Raw genomic sequence first — 20,571 nt, forward strand, 5'->3', positions numbered from 1 at the left:
CTACAGAGCCCGTTAGTTTTCCTTGCCTTGCCTTGCCTAGCCTAGCCTAGCCTAGCCTTTGTTGGATTGTGTTTTCCCCTGCCTGGACTATCGCTGACGTTTTTGGTTTCCCTCTCCTGTCTTGCCCTTTGGATACTGTTCGCTGATCGTCGACCCACGCTTGCCCTTAGTTTACTCTGTCTTGTCCCTGCCATACCTGTTTGCCATTGTTTTCGACCCTGCCTGTATGTTTGACCATGCCTGTAAATAAAAGCCTGCACATGGATCCGCACGCCTCTCGTCTCGTCAGCCCTGTTACACTATTTTATGATTTATTTAAATTATATGATTTATATTATTAATGTAATTATCATTAAAGCCAGACCATTTTTTTTTTCGTACTAGTGACCTAATTTGGAGCAAGATAAACTGGGGGAGTGACTTTTTTTGTATCAGACAAGTGTCAGTTTGCTCACATCTGATTGGTCCAATTTCAGTTTGAGATCTCCAACTCAGAACATACACTCCACAGCTAACCTGCTCCGGGGCAGGTTAAGTTACTATGGCAATGAACGCAGCTAAAAGCCAAGCTACTTTCATGGTACCTAAAACCCAGAGTTGGCGCAAGCTAAACTGAAACTTACCTGGCTAGCCAGCTAATCCGGCTTCATGGTACAGGCCCCAGGTTTATTTCATGTAAACAGGATCTTTTGCATCTTTTTAAGTGGAATTAATACTTAAAATCTGTCCCAGCCAGTGCTACTTTATTAGAACAGTACCCTACTGATCCAGGGACAATAATTTAAAATAATAAAAAAATTATTTTGAAAATAATACAATAATGTTGTGTAGTCTATAATTCTACAGACACAGCCAGTTTTACTCATTGATTTATTCATGATAAAATAATAACTTTATAATTGTCTTGAAGTTTTACACACATGCTATACAGTTAATCTGAGCTGTGCATTAATTTCAGCGGAGTGGAGTGGCTTCATGGAGCACATGAGATGCAGATAACTTCATCTTGACCCTTAAGAAACTTTAATTAATGCTGTCATTTAATTTTATCTTTGAAGTAGATTTGTTATATGAATTGCGAATTACAACATAAAAAAAAAAAAAATGTAAACCCTGTACAAATACTAGAAATTGTGAATATAAATAATTTGGAATCATGCTAAAAAAAAAAAGAATAAAAACAGTGTACATTTCATTTATCTATTATAACATTTATGTAGTTTTGTTTGCTTCGCTGTTTCCTTATAAAGGTCCAGAAATTTGTCAAGTTTTTCATCAGGTGTCATTTTTAAATTATATGATGTCATTATGTTGATGTCTTGCCACCAGCCAATCGCTGCACTGCTGATCGTGGTTTCGAGTATCAATACATCTGCCCTTTTCGAGAAACACCAGAACGCGCAGTAATTTTAGACAACTTAATCCAGATATTTTAATCAAATCCGCAAAACCAAATTAGCCAGAGATCAGTTATCAAGATTATAAGATGTGCAATCTTTCAAATCATCTCAGATCTATTAAGCAAGGTACGAAGAACGGACCTCTGGTTGTAACATGTAAGTTAACAAATAACTCTCTCTTCCTTTCGGCTTGCTCCCTTTATCAGGGGTCACCACAGCAGAGTGATCCGCACAACCGATTTGCCACAGTTATTTGTTAGGTTAACAAATAACTGCCAATACAATAAATTTGATTTTATATTAGATGGAATGCCTATTTGCCTTGACACTGGATAACACTTTAAATCACCAACAAAATCTGATATATTGAAACAATTTCTTTGGTGCAATAATGCTGATAACAGAATGGTTGCCACAACTAATGTAATGAGGTCACGGGTGTTTATTTCTAGAGTAATTTACACCTGCTTCAAACATGGGTCAACATATCAGCATCAGTTACCAGAATTATCAGTTTTCTAATCTGTATTTTGTTCTGCATGACAAAAAGTAACCACACAAACTGGCTGCAACTGGACAATTATAATTTGCAGACATACATATGAACATTGAACACTTTCACCAAAAGTTTTCTTTTTTTTTTTTTCTCAAGAGGTTATAACAGACAACATTTGCTTTTGATGGCTTTTTGAAATGAGAATTCTGGAATGACACTTAGAAGTGACTCCATTATGCTTACATACTTTTGGTTCAATGACACATCCTGCTAGAGCTGTACAAGTGCCAAGTGCATACACCGTGTGATTGAGGACTAGCGTGTGGGAATATGCTGATGAATTTGCTTATAAAAGAAGCATTTCCAGCTGTGTCAGCATTTCTATCTCAAGCAGTGAGCACAACTGTTTTCTATGCTGTGAAGAATAATGCTGTGATGCAAGAGGGCAGGACTACTCTGTTTGGGATTTTAAGCTGTCAGCCAGGGCAATTCTTTCATTAGACCCCAAAAAACAGACTTTGTAATAATAATGAATGTCTTTGAACTTTACAATATAGAACAAATACAAAACCTCAGAGCAGGCATAACCAACTGAAAGGTGTATAATAGTAATAATACAAATTAGTGTTTTTACCACAATTGTTTTCACCATAAAGACAAAAAAATACACACCGCAAAATTTGAACTTCTCACATTAGGGGCCCATTCTTTGTACATGGATTACTCAGTTATCTGGATTTTACTGTTGACATAATTGAGGAAGTTCTTTGAAGCTCATCTTGAAGTTGCTATCATAACAAGTCCATGGCCCGGTTTCACAGACAGGGCTTACACTAAGTCAGGATTAGTCCATAGTTAAATTGGGACATTTAAGTAATTTTTATAAACATGCTTAGAAAAAAAACAAAAAAATCTTGAGACAAAACAAAGGCACTGATATATTTTAAGATCAGTCAGTGCAAGTTTATTTCAGTTGAAACAGCTCAGACTTACATTTTCGTCTAGGACTAGGCTTAAGCCTTGTCTGTGAAACCGGGGGCATAATTTAAAGCCTGCTTGGGAGCAGACTTATTTCACATAAACAAGATTAGATTGCATCTTTTTAAGCAGTGATACTGAATGTCTGACCCTAGCACTGCTATTTTCTTACAAGAGCACCTTATTGAACCAGGAAAAGTAATAATTAAAAATAATAACAGCAATAATAATAATTTTTAAATGAATGTGGTAAAATAATAATTGTTGTGTAGTCTGCACCCAGATATCACCTTGACATAAATTTGATGTCAAATATTAGTCAAGACTTGATTAAAATGCTGTAAAATCACTTTAAATTCAGTTTGAATGGCAGTTTCTTCCAGTGGAAAGTTTTGGACGTCAGTTTGATTTGCATATTACGATATTAACAAAAGTCGTAATAAATAATGCCAGGTTTATTAGACAAATAGATCTGGCTGCATTTAAAATATATAGTATATATTCAGTGTCACTGATTACATACTGATTCAGTGGCAATGTTTAAGCTACTGTATATGGTAGTCCACTTTAGACATTCAACTAACAGTCATTATTATATTAAGCAGACAATCTACTAATACTCTAAAACTTTACTTTGATGGGTCCACAACATACAACATACTGACTATAAGAATATTTGCAAGTGTATATCAACTTATTCGACTAAGCCTAAACCTAACCTATCAGTCCTCTCTGAGAGTTAGTAGACATGTAGTTGCAAATGAATGAGAATTAGTTGACATGTAGTTACTTATAGTTAGTAGAATATCTAAAGTGGACTGCTGAAAATACAGGATTGTATTAAATACAGGGTTACACTTTATTTTGATAAAGCAGAGTTATTTTATATTTATTTGCTGGTGTCACCATTGCCGTTTGAAGGGTTTTGTTTGCAGGTTTTTCAAGTATCAACATATTTGCCCTTTACGATCAACAGGGTGCACAGTAATCTCAGACAACCTAATCCAGATATTTTAATCAAATCTGCAAATTCGTTTGAAAAAACAAATCAGCCAGAGATCAATTATAACAAGAAGATCTGGCACAGGTCAAATTATTTCAGATGTATTAAGTGAGGTACAAAGAATTAGACCCCTGGGGTCTCTTTTACAATTTTGTGTAGAAACTGTCCTACATTTGATCTCACAATAATTTCTCAAATGTGCATATGTGTGATTCAGAGAACAAATGTACATATGATTTGTATGTGCATATGCCTTTATTTCAGAATTGAAATTTATAAATTGCCAATGGTCTTGAAATTGTGTGCAGCAGAATGGTTTCAGATCTCTACCTTGTAAACTCTGCCTAATTAATGTCATTAACATCTAACACAGTGGTTCACAATTCCAGTCCTCATGACCCCCGGCTCTGACTACGTTTACATGGACATCAGTAATCTAATTATTTACCTTATTCTGAATAAGACATTATGATTGAGGTGTTTACATGACTTGCTTTTAGAATAATCCTTTCATGTTCCTGTTTTACATGTTATAGTACATAGATCGATTAATGGCACACGTCATTACGTCACCACGAAACGCTATCCGACGTCTCCTCCAGAATTTCAATTATAAACATATACCGTATTGACCCGAATATAAGACAATGTTTTTTTTTCTTGGAAATACATCTGAAAAAACACGGTCGTCTTATATTCAGGGTCTAGACTTTGACATGTCAATAGTACACCCGCAATAATAGGTGGCGCCAAACACGCTTAAAACGAGTGTGCCATGAAATATGTAATGTAATGTGTGTTGTAAAGATCGTGAGTGAAAACAAAAGAAAAAGAAAAGCTTACAGCGGCACTAGTCGTGACTGTCATGTTAGCCTGATGGGACCAAACTTCCTCTGTAAGTGATTTTAAAACATAACAGTACCCATATTTGAAGACTACAATAAGACTTCACTTCTACTGTTAATAAAATTTTGGTAGGCTACTATGAGATGGATAGCCTGAATGTTATATAATTCAGATGGGCTACCTGTTATTTTTATGGTATATCAAAAAGTGTATATTTTTCAATGTCATTGTTGGTACATGTTACCAGTATTTACCATACTTTCAAAACAAAAATTAAAATAGGCATATATTAAAATATGCAATATGAAAATAATTTAAGAAAAAATGTGTTTTACAGAGAGAGAAAAAAACAAAACAAGATTTGGTTTTCTAAAAGCCTTTTTCCAAAAGGTACATCTGGAAAAAGGGGGGTCGTCTTATAATCAGGGTCGTCTTATATTCGGGTCAATACGGTAGTTTGTCTTCGTGATGATGCCATATACAGTTTTGGGTGTTTCATTTTTAATTTTATGAAAGCTTCAAGTGCAGTTAATTATTTGTACGTGCATACAGACGACGGCAGTGTTGAAGCACTTTTATTTGCCGGTTGACCACTGCCGTGTGTGTATCCTGTCGCAAAATGCGGCGAAAAGTCATACATGACGGTAATAGGTTGATTAAGGTGTGTACATGTGGAGTATTCCTATTTTAGTCGCATTATTGAAGTGCAGTACAGACATGTCTTAATTCGATTTGTGTTTACTTCGATTATGACTTTAGCCGGATTAAGGTAATCAAAAATCTCTGTTTACATGGTAGACTCTTAATCAGAGTATTGTCTTAATCATATTAAAGTCGGAGTATTGATGTCCATGTAAACGTACTGTCTGTGTATGTGTCTCTTATTATGTCAGCAGTTTATACTATTTGACTGTAAGTGCCCTGTGAAGTGGACTTTACAGGACATTGCACCATGATTCTAGTTTGAAGAGAGCATATATATTCCATTCATGGGGTATTAAAGAGTGTGAGACATGAATTTAATTTGTATTTGTATTTACAGAGGTATATTATGTCACACTTCTCTAGTAAGTTTTGTCTCTATGTGAAGACGCTGCGCAGCGCAAATCCGTGAATGAATGTTCTGAAAACTTCAACGAATTTCCCATACTCAGGGGAGTAGGAAGCAACAAACACTGTGTAGGGACATGCATGGAGCTCTCTTCTAATGAGCTTGTTATCTGAATCAGGTGTGTTAAATAAGAGAGACATGCATAATATGCAGAGCGGGTGGTTGCCAGGATTAAAATGCCTTGTTCAGACTGTCAGTCCAAATTCGATTTCTGTGCATATCCGAATGGAATCCGATCTAAATGACTAACTGTCCACACTGTAAGCAACAGCATTTTGAACAGTTGTGATATAAAGTCCTTAAATTTCATATTATGAGACCGCAGCAGAAACGCAGGACCTGGAATGCGTGGCTTTATTCTGTGCTGCCATCTCCACTGGTTTCAAAAGAGGTGCATATACTAGCAATATATTGTCTTTTTCCGCCTTGACTTATACTTCACGCAATACAAGTTTGTTTCCGCAAAGACGTTCAGCATGTTTTGTACAAAAATGTACAACTAAATCCGATCTAAACGGTCAGACTAAAATGGTTTTTTGAACAGGATTTCAAACCGTGCAAACATAGCTCGAAATGGATTTGCAAAAATTGTATTTCATGTAGTTTGTCACCACTCAGACTATCTAAATAGATCGGATTTCAATTGGATTTGCACAAAAACTGGATTTGGGCTGACATTCTGAACAAAGCTGAACTGAGAACCACTGATCTAACAAAGCACCAGTCAACGTTCAAATCCTTTACTTGAGAATGCCGAGCGACAAGAATTGCTTAGATTTCCAAATGCAGCTCTACCACAAGGAAAAGTGCATGCATCTGATTATACCCTGATGTGGCACTAAGCACTTTTCCTCGGTAGAGACCGTTTTTATTAATTTGAATTTTGGTGTGTATTTTAGCGTATGTACACTCTAAAATCAAATCTATGTATATGCACATTTTGTAAACGAGGCCCCAGGAGTGTGAGATCCACAATCAATAGCCTGCATGGACTGTAGAGAGATACACTAAAAGTTACCCAATGAAACAATAAAACCAATAAATATAATGCTACTTCATATAATACATTAAATTGTGAAAAGGCAGAAAAAAACAAAAACAAAAAACCGGTAAAATCCTGCATCTCAGATTATCAATATACATTTAAAAAGGAATGAAAATAATTATATGAATTTTTTAACACATTACTCTCGCAAGAGTTCTTGAAGACAATTGGCAGATTTAAATATCTGTGGAACCTCAGAGTCCAGTTTGCAGATAACTTTATAAATGGCCTTCTTCCATGATGGATCCACATCTCTGCTAGCCACTATAGCACTGAAGAACTCACGCAATGTTATCTGAGCTACCTCCAGGAAACGTTCAGGGACCTGCAGAAACACACATGGAGAGGAAGTTAAATTTACCATGAAATTAAAAGTGTTAACTGTTAGTTCATCACATGATCTCTAGATCCACCACATAATTATCAGAATACTCTTAAAACACTGCCTTTTGCATTTGAAGTACGTAAATTAAAATATACAGGTCTATTGCATTTGAGTTTAACTTTTTTGTGTTGTATATCAGGATACAAGTATTAAACACACCACAATTCTTAAAACTATTAATATTAATGGACATGTGTGAAGAGGATTGTCAAGTGAACATAATTCAATGAAGTCATTACTCTGATTACTGTAAATTTATCACATAACAGATTTACACAGTAATTAACATAAACCGTAAAGTCTGAGACACACTGCACGATTTTAGCAATCCTGTAAGATCATTGCATGTCACACTGTGTGGATCTAATAAACTTGGCGTAGTGTGTACACTGTACGATGATGACCCCCAATGACTCGTATGCTACGACGCACATTACTATAGAAGAATAAAAGTCATCAACATGTGCTAGTGATAAACAAAAAGAGCATAATAAATCACACTTTAGCAGTTGTAGTTCTTATGTGTGCTGAAAAAAGTGGAAGCGGCAAAAGAGGAAGGCATAAGAGCTTGAGGTAAGTAGTTTTATGTTTTAGCGCCATGTCGTGTTGATTTCATGTTGCATTTTTATTGGTTGGTCAGTAAACATGGATCGTAGCAGCAAACATACTGTGCAATGATCATGCTGTATCATAGGCTATCTTTGGTCGCAAGACCATGACAACAGCCGTCTTTGAACCTCTCTCACAATCACAGAAATCGCCACAATTGTTTCACGATGCCAATCTTTCATCTGGGACAGCCGGAGTTTTATAAAATAGTCTCTTCAAAAAAATTAAAAAATAAATAAATGTATATGTATACATGAAACAAGATTCTGTGAAATGACAGTGGTAGTGGTTAATTTTTTATACGTAATTTGACAATTAATGTTTGATTGGAAATTAGGGTATAATGATTCTGCTCACAATTGATATTTGTCTTGATTTTCCTTTATGACATATGTGAAATAATATGTAGATAAATCACTGTATTTAATCTTAAGCATGTTATTCACACACACACTTGCATCCTTGGTGAACAAGTTGGTAAACAAAACCTTCTGAAAAACAATCACTTTTACAGAACTAATATTGTTTTTTTTTTTGTTTTTTTTTTGTTTGTTTTTTTACCTCTTGTTTTATCTGTCCAGAAAACTCTTGGACCAGCTTGGATCATCCTGACTTAATGATCACCCTTCTCAGACAGCATGATGGGCACTACCATTCAAGCACTGGCAGCTATGGTGTCTCATTTCACCAAGCTCTCTGACCAGCTTCATCAGCTAATGCCAAATCCATACTACAGGATTTTAAGCCCGATTTAAGCCCAATTTGCAAGTTAAGTTAACACCCACAGGTCGGGCTGTGATCAGGTGAAAATCAGCAGGTGATCAGTGTTCGGGCAATCTTTGTGTAAACTACTCAACGACGCATAACATGGCTTTAAGGAAAGAGTGGACAAGAAATGCAGCAAAAATTTTCAGAATAGATCATCACGCAAACAGCTTGCAGTGCAAACTTTTTCCCAATGTACATTTTTTGTTTGTTCCACACGTTGTTTCACGTTATTCCTGTTCCATGTGTGTTTTCATGACAAAACATGGTTTGGAGTGTGTGACCTCCTGTTGCAGATCATTTACATAGTGTCACGTAGTATGAACACCACAACAATTTCAAAACAGACATTAAAGGGGTCCTATTATGCTCTTTTACAAAGTCTTGATTTTGTTTTGGGGATGTACTAGAACATGCTCTCATGCTTGGTGGTTCGAAAAACACATTATTTTTCACATAATTTAGATTATTACATTTAGTTCCGGGTTTGATGAAGGCCCGCCTTCCGAAAAACGGAATGTGTTGTGACTGGTTAGCTGTACCAGTGCGTTCTGATCACTGATCTATAATGGAGAACTGGATTGCTCATGACGTCATGAAAGTGAAGCCGCTGCGCTGCCATATTGGTATTCCCCACTATTCTAAAACATTCCATTGAATTAATAGGAAATCGTACAAACTGAATGAGAAAACACCACCTAACAAGTCAGCTTTTTAAATCTGAAGTATGCCTGTACATTCTTACAATGCAGATGTAAACAGTATTTTTTTTTTTTTTTTTTAATGTCTGGAATTTCCCCTGCTTATTAAAAAGTTACGTTCATTACAGTAGTGAACATCAGGTAAACACGACAAACAGATGGACACGACCTCAACATATATATAACAAATGACAAAGTGCTCATTCTGAAATCTGAAGATTTATGCTTTGTATAACAGTTAAACAAATCTTCATTCGCCTTGTAGTTATTCATTGTTTATGTAATTTTGTTATAGTGTTTTTATTCGTTCAGTAGGCTTACTGCAAACGTTTCAACAATGATTTTGTTAACAGCATTTGTTTTGAAGCAGGTAATGATTTAAACGGTGGTTAAATTAATTATCGATTTAACATATATACATAACGTTTTACGTTACTATTTTCAAAACACAACCTCTGGATATGACGCTGAGCACGTGCACTCAACTTCATGGTCGACCATGGCGAGGCCTGTTCTGAGTGAAACCTGTCCTGTTAAACCGCTGTATAGTCTTGGCCACCGTGCTGCAGCGGTCAGTTTCAGGGTCTTGGCAATCTTCTTATAGCCTACGCCATCTTTATGTTGAGCAACAATTATTTTTTTCAGATCCTCAGAGAGTTCTTTGCCATAGGTGCCATGTTGAACTTCCAGTGACCAGTATGAGAGAGTGAGAGCGATAACACCAAATGTAACACACCTGCTCCCCATTCACACCTGAAACCTTGTAACACTAACAAGTCACATGACACCGGGGAGAGAAAATGGCTAATTGGGCCCAATTTGGACATTTTCACTCAGGGGTGTACTTACTTTTGCGGCCAGTGGTTTAGACATTAATGGCTGTGTGTGGAGTTATTTTGAGGGGACAGCAAATTTACACTGTTATACAAGCTGTACACTCACTACTTTACATTGTAGCAAAGTGTCATTTCTTCAGTGTTGTCTCGTGAAAAGATATAATAAAATATTTACAAAAATATGAGGCGTGTACTTCTGTGAGATACTGTAGATGCTGCTCAATCAGGACATTAAAAATATACACATCATAATTTATTCAGAGAAATAACTGACTACAGTACGGACTTAAAGACATGAAGCTTTCCAGGATGGTGCATGATAAGTTAGCTTTTCATTTCAGTACAACATAGAGTAATAAAGTAACAGAGGCTATTGTATTATTCATTGTATATTCAAACCAATTTCTGATACTAATATGTTAATGTTTAATTATTCCTGAATAATTAAATGCATAAAAAAATTGGCCATATTTTGTGTTGGATCAGTTAACGTTATGTTACCTCTGTTGGCAAGTGTGCAGCAGACACACCCACCTTAACTATTTAAATGTATCGCTTATCCTGCCCAAAAAGACCATAAACATTACCGATAACATCTGAAGTAAAAATGAATTTACATACACCTAACACAAAAACTAATCCTGTGTGACTGATTCACTTCAAATCGGGTGATTTTAGGTCAGTGTTTTAGCTGTGACTCAATGGTGCTCTCTGCTGGTAGGAAAGAGTAAGATGGTGGATCGAACACTTCCAGTGGCTTCACTGCCTGTCGGTAGTATAGAACATAATGAGCAATCCAGTCATTATATATAGATCAGTGGTTGTGATTGGCAATCAGCTTAGATGGTGTTACAGTACTGCCCCGCCCCTTGCCAAAGCAGCAAGTTCCGTTTGCTCCGGTATCCACAAGTTTCCGGGGGGCGTTACTGTAAAAAAGAACGTGGGTAAAACTTCTGGTGAGGCGGCGGAAGTAGTATACCAATGGTATTTTGTGTGCTAATTAGCGAAGAGACGAAGTGTTTTTCGGGTCTTTCCCAGATAGCTAAATATCGTTGGCCCAGATCTGGCCCACATATAGCATGGAAGGATGGCACTTGGGCGGACCGCTCCTGTTTGCCAGATCTGGGCCAAAAGCAGGCCATAGCAATGCCACATGTCAGCCAAGAGCAAAGAAATAAATCCCACTGGACCTTATCTGAGCCACAAATCTTCATATTGTATTTATAGAATCCTCTCAGCTTGTCTAAGCTTGTTAACAAGCAAAATTACTCAAGGAAAGAAGAGAACAGAGAAAAGAGACAAACAGAAACTCAAGAACTACGACTGGCTTAAGCCACAGCCTTAGATGATTTCAGCTGAAGAAAAAAGACATTAAATCTCTGAAGATCTTAGCAGAGGAGGATTAAACAACTCCACAAACAGCATCACCAGCTTCACTCATTACTAAACAGACTGACTTTATTTCTGTTAGAGCTCTAAAGAAGTTCTTATTGAGAATTAACAGGGGTTTAAATCTAATGTTTGTTTCATCTGAAGTCATCATAATGGTGATTGTTTTGGGGTTTTTTTCATTAATTGGGCTCTTAAGTCTCATTACAATTAGTTTGTTTTCGCTGGCTGTTGTGATGGTTTGTTTATCAGACACATTTGCAGTAACAAATCAGCTGATGATAGTCAGCTATTGACGGTTCATCATTATAATGAAATGCCTGATTCACTAGCAGAGGTGGGTAGTAACGAGTTATATTTACTTCGTTACATTTACTTGAGTAAATATTTTGGGTAACTAATACTTTTAGAGTATATTTAAAAATGGGTACTTTTACTCTTACTCAAATTACTGTGGGCAACACTCCTCTCGTTATTTTATCTTAATGCAATACAAGTTAAAAATGCTTCAATTTATTCCAAACGCGCCATCTACTTTTCTCTGATCAATGAGCGATGCCCATTCGCGAATTATTCATTCTTCTGAGTCAATTCTGTTCAAAGGCTTAATCAAACCAGTGAATCGGTTTTTATCTGATACTTTTATACTCTTACTCAAGTAACTATTCAGACTATTACTTTTACTTTTACTTGAGTAAATATTTTTATAAGTACTTTTAATTTTACTTGAGTACAGTTTTTGGGTACTCTACCCACCTCTGTTCACTAGTGTCATTAGACTCAATAAGATCTTCTGTAGATCTCTAACAGAAATAAAGTCAGTCTGTTTAGTAATGAGTGAAGCTGGTAATGCTGTTTGTGGAGTTGTTAAATCCTACCCTGCTGAGATCTTTAGAGATTTAATGTCTTTTATCTTCAGCTGATTTAATCTAAGGCTGTGGCTGAAGTCAGTTGTAGTTCTTGAGTTTCTGTGTGTCTCTTTTTTCTCTTCTCTTTTTTCTTCAGTGATTTTGCTTGTTAACAAGCTGAGAGGACTCTATAAATACTATATGAAGATGTGTGGCTCAGATAAGGTCCAGTGTGGTTTATTTATTTGCTCTTGGCTGACATGTGGCATTGCTATGGCCTCCTTGTGCCCAGATCTGGCAAACAGGAGCGGTCCACCCAAGTGCCATCATTCCACGCTACATGTGGCCAGATCATCATTCCACATGTGCCAGATGTGGGCTGGATCTGGGCCGACAATATGTTGCTATCTGGGTTTCCACTGTTGGGCCAGTGCTTTCAGTAGGCCAGCGGGACTCATAGCCTCGGACCTGTAGCCAGGGGCGGATCTAGGGGTGAAATCCCAATGAAATCTGATTGGCCCCTGAAGTGCCCCTGTCCTGTCACTCATTGCTGATTTACTTTAGCGTTAAGTTGTTTGAAATTCAACCTGTGCACCGCACCTTAACAAGCTTTAATTGTAAATATGAACGTCCATGTGTATGTATGAATGAATGAGGCATTTATATATATATATATGTACATATATATATGACATGTATAGCCCCGCATCATTGACATTACCAGATGTTACAAAACACTGCTCATTCAAGGACGTGCATTTATTGCATAGACGGCGCAAGAGCATAACGTAGGCTGCAGTAAGTATCTAAAACGAATGTGCACAGTTCAAATGAATAATGCAATTTGCGCTATTTAACTTAATGCTGTTGAACCTACTTTACAAAGCGAACTTTTTTCTAAAATAAAAGCGTGCGGTTTCTCGGGTGGAAGTTGCGTTCATTACATTAGGTTCCAAGCGCGTTTTCTTTCAGAATCATCACTGACATGTAGAAAAACTGTAGCATTTTGTTTAAAATGAAAGTAAGATAAAGATCCTCACGTCACATAGACCCGGTGTGCTAAAACTGTTTGGCTGTAAACAGTGGAATAGTGTGGAAAGTGCATAATATTAGTCTGTGTGGAAGCATGATATGATTCTCGGTAACACTGCAATAAGGAATGGAAGAGATGAGTTTTTAGCCGTTTCTTGGAGATGGCTAAGGACTCAGATGCTCGGATTGAGTTTGGCAAGTCATTCCACCAGTAGGGAACAGTTCATGAAAAAGTCTGTGAAAGTGATTTTGTGCCTCTTTGCGATGAACAATAGTGTGTCGTTCACTTGCAGAACGTAAGCTTCTAGAGGGCACATAAGTCTGAAGTACTGAATTTAGGTAAAGGGAGAGCCAGTGGTGGTTTTGTAGGTAAACATTAATGCCTTGAATTTTATGCGAGCAGCTATTGGTAGCCAGTGCACATTGATGAACAGAGGTGTATCTATCTATATATATATATATATATATATATATATATATATATATATATATATATATATATATATATATATATATATACACACACACACACACTAATACGGAAATATTTAAGCTTCTAAAAAATCCTAGATCCGCCACTGCCTGTAACACCGAGCACAAAATCACGCTGCGTTTCCACTGTCAGACCAGAAGCTCTAATACAGATGTCCAGGGCCCAACTAAAGCAGACACTGATCTCTAACATGGTTACTTCAAATGAAACAATAAATCAACAGCTAAACCTTAGTTAATCCTCAATAAGATCTTCTGTAGATGTCTGACAGAAATAAAGTCAGTCTGGTTATTAATAAGTGGAGCTGGTGATGCTGTTTGTGGGGTTGTTTAATCAGATCTTGAGAGATTTAATGTATTTTATTTCAGTTGATTTCATCTAAGGCTATGGCTGAAGTCAGTTGTAGTAGTTCTTGTGTTTCTCTTTTCTTTAGTGATTCTGTTTGTTAACAGCAGGTGTTCATCAGTAATGCTCAATCAGCACTTAATTAATCACTTAATTACTTAACTGCAAGTTTTAAAACTTACATGGTTTAAGCCAAGGGGAATTGGTTTACTCAAACGGTTTGAGTTACCCTAACTTGTTGGGTTTTACAGTGTATGAAATGATCTGTGGCACTGACACACTCCAGACGCAGAGAAACTTTGACAGTCTTGTTTACTTCGAACCGGAAGACACTCCCACTTTTGACGCAAGGCCTCATGGGCCGTAGGAAACTTGTGGATAGTTAAGGATGGCATCAATATTGCCATATCAATTTGTGCCGGATTCAGACCCCGAGAATATTGAACAAGAGGATCGCGCAGAACCTTTGCTCTCACGGATATTGCAAGACATATTAGAGTGTTAATGTTATTGTTGTATTTTTTATTTTTTTTTTTTGCTAAATCACGTTTTAGATAGGATGTCAACAACTGCTTAAAAATAACTGCATTTACTATGTACAGATAAGTGCAACAGTAATATGTATTATGTTTATTGTTCTTTCATTCTAACATTCTAACATGAATTGCAGTGAAACTGTTATACAGTTATTTATACCATAGTACAGTGTTTCCCACAGACTTACACTCAAATGTAAGGGAAAATTCATTCTCTGCCAGCAGAAGGCGCTGTTAGAGTGGTAGAGATCGAGGTTTCCCCGGGAAAGGCTGTACACAAAGCAGCGCTCTGCTCACAAATGCTGCTTTATCAGACATTACATGCAAGATGAAATGAAAATTACATCCAAAATTTTCTGAAGGCAGTCGGCTTCCTTCAAAAATACAGTGATATAAAAACACCCGTACCAGGTTTCGATTTTGAAACGTGCACTGTGCAGTGCTCATATTTATTCAACGAAGTCAAAGCCTTTTGGAAAATCTATTTGTGGCAGTCAGTTTTGATATTGTGGCGGGCTCCACAAATAAATCAATGTATGGGAAACACTGTAGTCTCATATTTGAAGTGTAAATTCTGCAATTTACATCATTGTCCAGTATTGTACAGTCAGCAATTTATAAAAACCTTTTCATAATTGTAACATAGATATTTACATTATTCAGGTGCATGTGTAATAACTTGCGAAAACTTGATGCTACAGCAGCACTTCTTCTACGTCGTCGTCTTGTCTGATGCACTCAACCAAGCGTTCTAACCATGACCTCGCCCCACCCCCCAACCATTAGAATTTCCGTAGGCGGGAATTATTTTAATGATATTCTAATGAACTGCTTTGTGACATCACAAAAACCCCGGAAAACAACGCTGTAGTCCAAACGAGCCATTCGTTGTAGTTCTTGAAAAGGTTTTTTTTTTTTTACTAAATATCTCCCTTGAGTGTGCTTTGAGATTTGTAACTTTGTAGATCTTTTTTATGCCCAAACATACACACTACACACTGACTAAAATTCAAAAAGTGAAAAAGCACAATAGGACCCCTTTAAGTCATGTAATCTGAGAACAGCACAGCGATCTGCCGACATTTAAAGTCATGTAGTCTGAACTAGTCATAAGAAACACCCATAAGTCCAGTCCTTTAGGTCAGTGGGTCCCAACCACGTTGCAGAAGCCCCAGCTACACTGCAAATTTTATGTCTCCTTAATCAAACACACCTGTTTCAGGTAATGAGCTCATTAGTAGAGACTCCAAGGCCTGAAATAAGTGTATCAGACAAAGGAGATATGCAAAATATTGCAGTGTTGGAGGGGCTCCAGGAATGTGGTTGGGAACCACTGCTTTCGGTGTCCCATCAGCTTTCTAAGTATTCTTAGTATTCTTTCTCTTCAGCCCTGGGGTCTCCAACCCTGTGAGCTACAGTACCATGCTGTAAATTTCAGCTGTAAGTTCAAAGGCTTTTTTGGTTGTCTTCAGTCAAGTGTTTACATACTTCATGAGGTCAACCTGCCAATGGTTTATTTATAGAATTAATAATGTTTTATTTTCAATATATCAATTACTCCCATCAGGGAAGTGTTATAGAGTTCAATTATGTAGACGTAATCGCTATAAGAATTAATTTATACCTTTATCTATTAGGAATTTAAATAGTAATTTGCAGTAATTGTGATGGTATTTTAACTAACAAAAGTGTTCAACAGAAACCTAACAGCCGTTTCACCATTTGTATCACTCCGCTTGCCGAAGTTGCCGTATTTCTCACAGCGAGTGTCATGGCAGATGCCATCAGCGGCCATTCTGCGCTCATGAACCCGCAGAGAAAGCACCTCACCTAGGCCAGATCTTCTGGAATTTGCTGCTGGCTCTGGTGTCTCTATAGTGATTAAACATAAGTTATAATTCGTTTTGGGTAAATCTAATGGGCAGTCTTTGGTCTCATTAATCTATTTTTTGTTCCAGAGCAAGTAGTTTTGGCAAAATCTCAGCATGCTTAAGTAAATTCAATGTTGTACAGGTGCTGGTCATATAATTAGAATATCATCAAAAAGTTGATTTATTTCACTAATTCCATTCAAAAAGTGAAACTTGTATATTATATTCATTCATTACACACAGACTGATATATTTCAAATGTTTATTTATTTTAATTTTGATGATTAGAGCTTACAGCTCATGAAAGTCAAACATCAGTATCTCAAAATATTAGAATATTACTTAAGACCAATACAAAGAAAGGATTTTTAGAAATCTTGGCCAACTGAAAAGTATGAAAATGAAAAGTATGAGCATGTACAGCACTCAATACTTAGTTGGGGCTCCTTTTGCCTGAATTACTGCAGCAATGCGGCGTGGCATGGAGTCGATCAGTCTGTGGCACTGCTCAGGTGTTATGAGAGCCCAGGTTGCTCTGATAGTGGCCTTCAGCTCATCTGCATTGTTGGGTCTGGTGTCTCTCATCTTCCTCTTGACAATACCCCACAGATTCTCTATGGGGTTCAGGTCAGGCGAGTTTGCTGGCCAATCAAGCACAGTAACACTTCAGAAAACACAGTGGACCAACACCAGCAGATGACATGGCAGCCCAAATCATCACAGACGGTGGAAACTTCACACTGGACTTCAAGCAATATGGATTCTGTGCCTCTCCACTCTTCCTCCAGACTCTGGGACCTTGATTTCCAAATGAAGTGTAAAATTTACTTTAAATTTACCTGAAAAGAGGACTTTGGACCACTGAGCAACAGTCCAGTTCTTTTTCTCCACAGCCCAGTTAAGATGCTTCTGACGTTGTCTCTGGTTCAGAAGTGGCTTGGTAGCCCTTTTCCTGAAGACGTCTGAGCGTGGTGACTCTTGATGCACTGACTCTAGCTTCAGTTCTCTCCTTGTGAAGCTCTCCCAAGTGTTTGAATCGGCTTTGCTTGACTGTATTCTCAAGCTTGCGGTCATCCCTGTTGCTTGTGCACCTTTTCCTACCCAAATTCTTCCTTCCAGTCAACTTTTCATTTAATATGCTTTAATACAGCACTCTGTAAACAGCCACACCTTTCAGTAATGACCTTCTGTGACTTACCCTCTTTGTGGAGGGTGTCAATGTTCGTCTTCTGGATCATTGCCAAGTCAGCAGTCTTCCCCATTATTGTGGTTTCAAAGAACAAGAGATACCCAGAATTTATACTGTAGGGGTGGTCATTTATTGAAACTCAAATGTAAATATTCTAATATTTTGAGATACTGATTTTTGACTTTCATGAGCTGTAAGCTCTAATCATCAAAATTAAAAGAAATAAACATTTGAAATATATAGGTCTGTGTGTAATGAATGAATATAATATACAAGTTTCACTTTTTGAATGGAATTAGTGAAATAAATCAACTTTTTGATGATATTCTAATTATATGACCAGCACCTGTATATCAGAGTATGCATGTATATATGCCGATATGCAGCCATATCTTACGTCTACTCATGTGATATTGCCTAATACATACATATGCATATACAGTATATATATGTGCCAAACAGCATACATGTTTGGAATGTCAGAGCATGGGCCAATAATGTCAGAATTCTCATTTTTGGATGAACTGTTCCTTTAAAAATAGTTGCCAAAACTCTGGAGTTGACCTTGTCTAAGAGTACAGAGGACAGTACTTTGACTCAGTCTTCTTCTGGGAACATGTTTTTATTTGATCAGTGCTCACCAAACACACATTGACCATGAGAGATAGAGGAAGCGATATACTTGAAGAATCCATGAACTGCACACAATCTAAACTGCTCCGTTTAATCCATAACCAACCAACATGGGAATGTAGTCCAGAACACTTCCCATGTCAGCTGCAAATTACACAGGTATAATACAATGTTCGGTCACACTCTCTTTCTGTTTGTCTGATTGATTTGAGGGCTCACAGATGGCCTCTCTGAAAGCAAGGCATCAATCTGAGAGCCTTGATGAAGGATAAGTAAACACATTGAACTCTGGCCTTGAGTTGAGCCTTGCGTTTCACTTTCACACAGTGTCATGATGGCATGTTTTTCATGGTGTGTGTGATAAAATTGTTCCACATCACACATTTATATAGTAGCACCATTCATATTAAAAAATGACCAGAATTAAGTTTTGTTTGGTATTGTGTATATACATTTAAATAATGTCACTGCTTAGTGTTAGTAATGATAAATAACTATCCACTGTATGCATAGTCTGCCTTTAGAAAAAAAAAAGGTTTACCACTAATCTGACTATTGTGTCCCACTGTGGTGGTCCAATCACACTGACTCTAGCACTGACTAAGACAAATAACGACCCCAGGCCAAGGGGATCTTGGGACATGACAAAACTCAGTCATACATCTGAAACTGTAGTGTGTTGTTTTTCCACTGCACTCTACGGAGACCTTGATTGCTCAAGGTCAGAGGTGTGGATATCCAAAAGACTGTGTTTCACCCTCAGGTAAAAGTGTAGAACAACTAAAAGAACACACTGATATCACTTTAGAAATCTGAATCCTGAATTCAGCACAATTTCTCACTGAAAATGGAACATAAATACACTGAAAAAGGACAGTCAGCAAGCTTGACTCACACCTTCCAATAACTGCTAGGGCTACTGTATGTTTTGCCACATTGGAAAAATGACAAAACCTTAATATCACATTCAGACCCATCTACACTTTTCAGGCCGATTTCTTTTATCCTTATGGTCTTATTCTGCCCTTTACCTAAGTTGACCTATCAGCCCCTGACAGACACCATCTAGCTGAACCTAACTATTACAGTACAGAATGCATGGTGTCACCTTGTGTCCAAAATGGGCGATTTGCATGTAAGGTTATGTGCTCCACTTTGCGAAAAGTCCACTTTGTTTCATTGGCATCTTTTCCTCCACCATTTCATTTCAAATGCATTTAAAATACAATAAAACTAAAAAATATAACAAAATAACTAAAAATATAATAAAATACCTAACTACATAATACTATTATTGTTAGAAATTGAATAAAAAAATAGAAATATAAACTTTTGAACTGCGGGTTTCGTCTGGCCAGAGAAGAACTGGCCCCCTGACTGAGCGTGGTTTCTCCCAAGGTTTTTTTCTCCATTCTGTCACAGAGGGAGTTTTGGTTCCTTACCGCTGTCGCCTCTGGCTTGCTCATTTGGGGACACTTAATTTCTAGCGATTATCGCCGATTTGATTGCACAGATACTATTTAAACTAAACTGAGCTAGACAATGACATCTCTGAATTCAATAATGAAATGCCTTTAACTGAAAATTGAGTGTTTAATCTTATCATTATACATTAGTGACACTCTATCCTCCAATTTGATACTGTTAAGTGCTTTGACACAATCTGTATTGTTAAAAGCGCTATATAAATAAAGGTGACTTGTATTTATTCATATAAGTGTGTTTACGCTACTGGCATGATTGCATTCAGGCTTTAGAAGTCGCACTCCGGGGTGCAGTTCCTAGAGTGCTGCAGCCATGATCTCAAAACCCAGGAGACTAATTCGCAACTGGATCCCTCAAGATTTTCCTATGGGTTTCTATAATGGGGTTTTCGAATTCATGAGTAAAATAAGGTGGGTGGTTAACATAACTTAGATACTTTGACGTTCTGTTCTACAACAGAAACTGCACACACTCATACCCCAAATGTTCTTATGTAGTGACATACAAACATACATTTTTTAAAAATAAAAACAGCAGCTTCAAGATGTTCAAGTTTTCAGTACGAGTGTTTGCAA

General features: G+C 37.1%; 1 protein-coding gene across 1 annotated transcript in view; it reads right to left on the reverse strand.

The window, feature by feature from the left end:
• Positions 1-720: 720 nt before the first annotated feature.
• Positions 721-20,571, reverse strand: part of LOC131527570 (prospero homeobox protein 1-like) — a 30,102-nt gene continuing 10,251 nt past the window's right edge. The window contains exon 5 of the mRNA XM_058756772.1: positions 721-7,204. Within this exon, the coding sequence (XP_058612755.1) occupies positions 7,019-7,204 (186 nt within the window). The 3' untranslated portion in view covers positions 721-7,018. The remainder of the gene's footprint in view (positions 7,205-20,571) is intronic.

The sequence above is a fragment of the Onychostoma macrolepis genome, chromosome 20 (genome assembly GCF_012432095.1).
Source record: "Onychostoma macrolepis isolate SWU-2019 chromosome 20, ASM1243209v1, whole genome shotgun sequence".
Classification (NCBI taxonomy): Eukaryota; Metazoa; Chordata; class Actinopteri; order Cypriniformes; family Cyprinidae; genus Onychostoma; species Onychostoma macrolepis.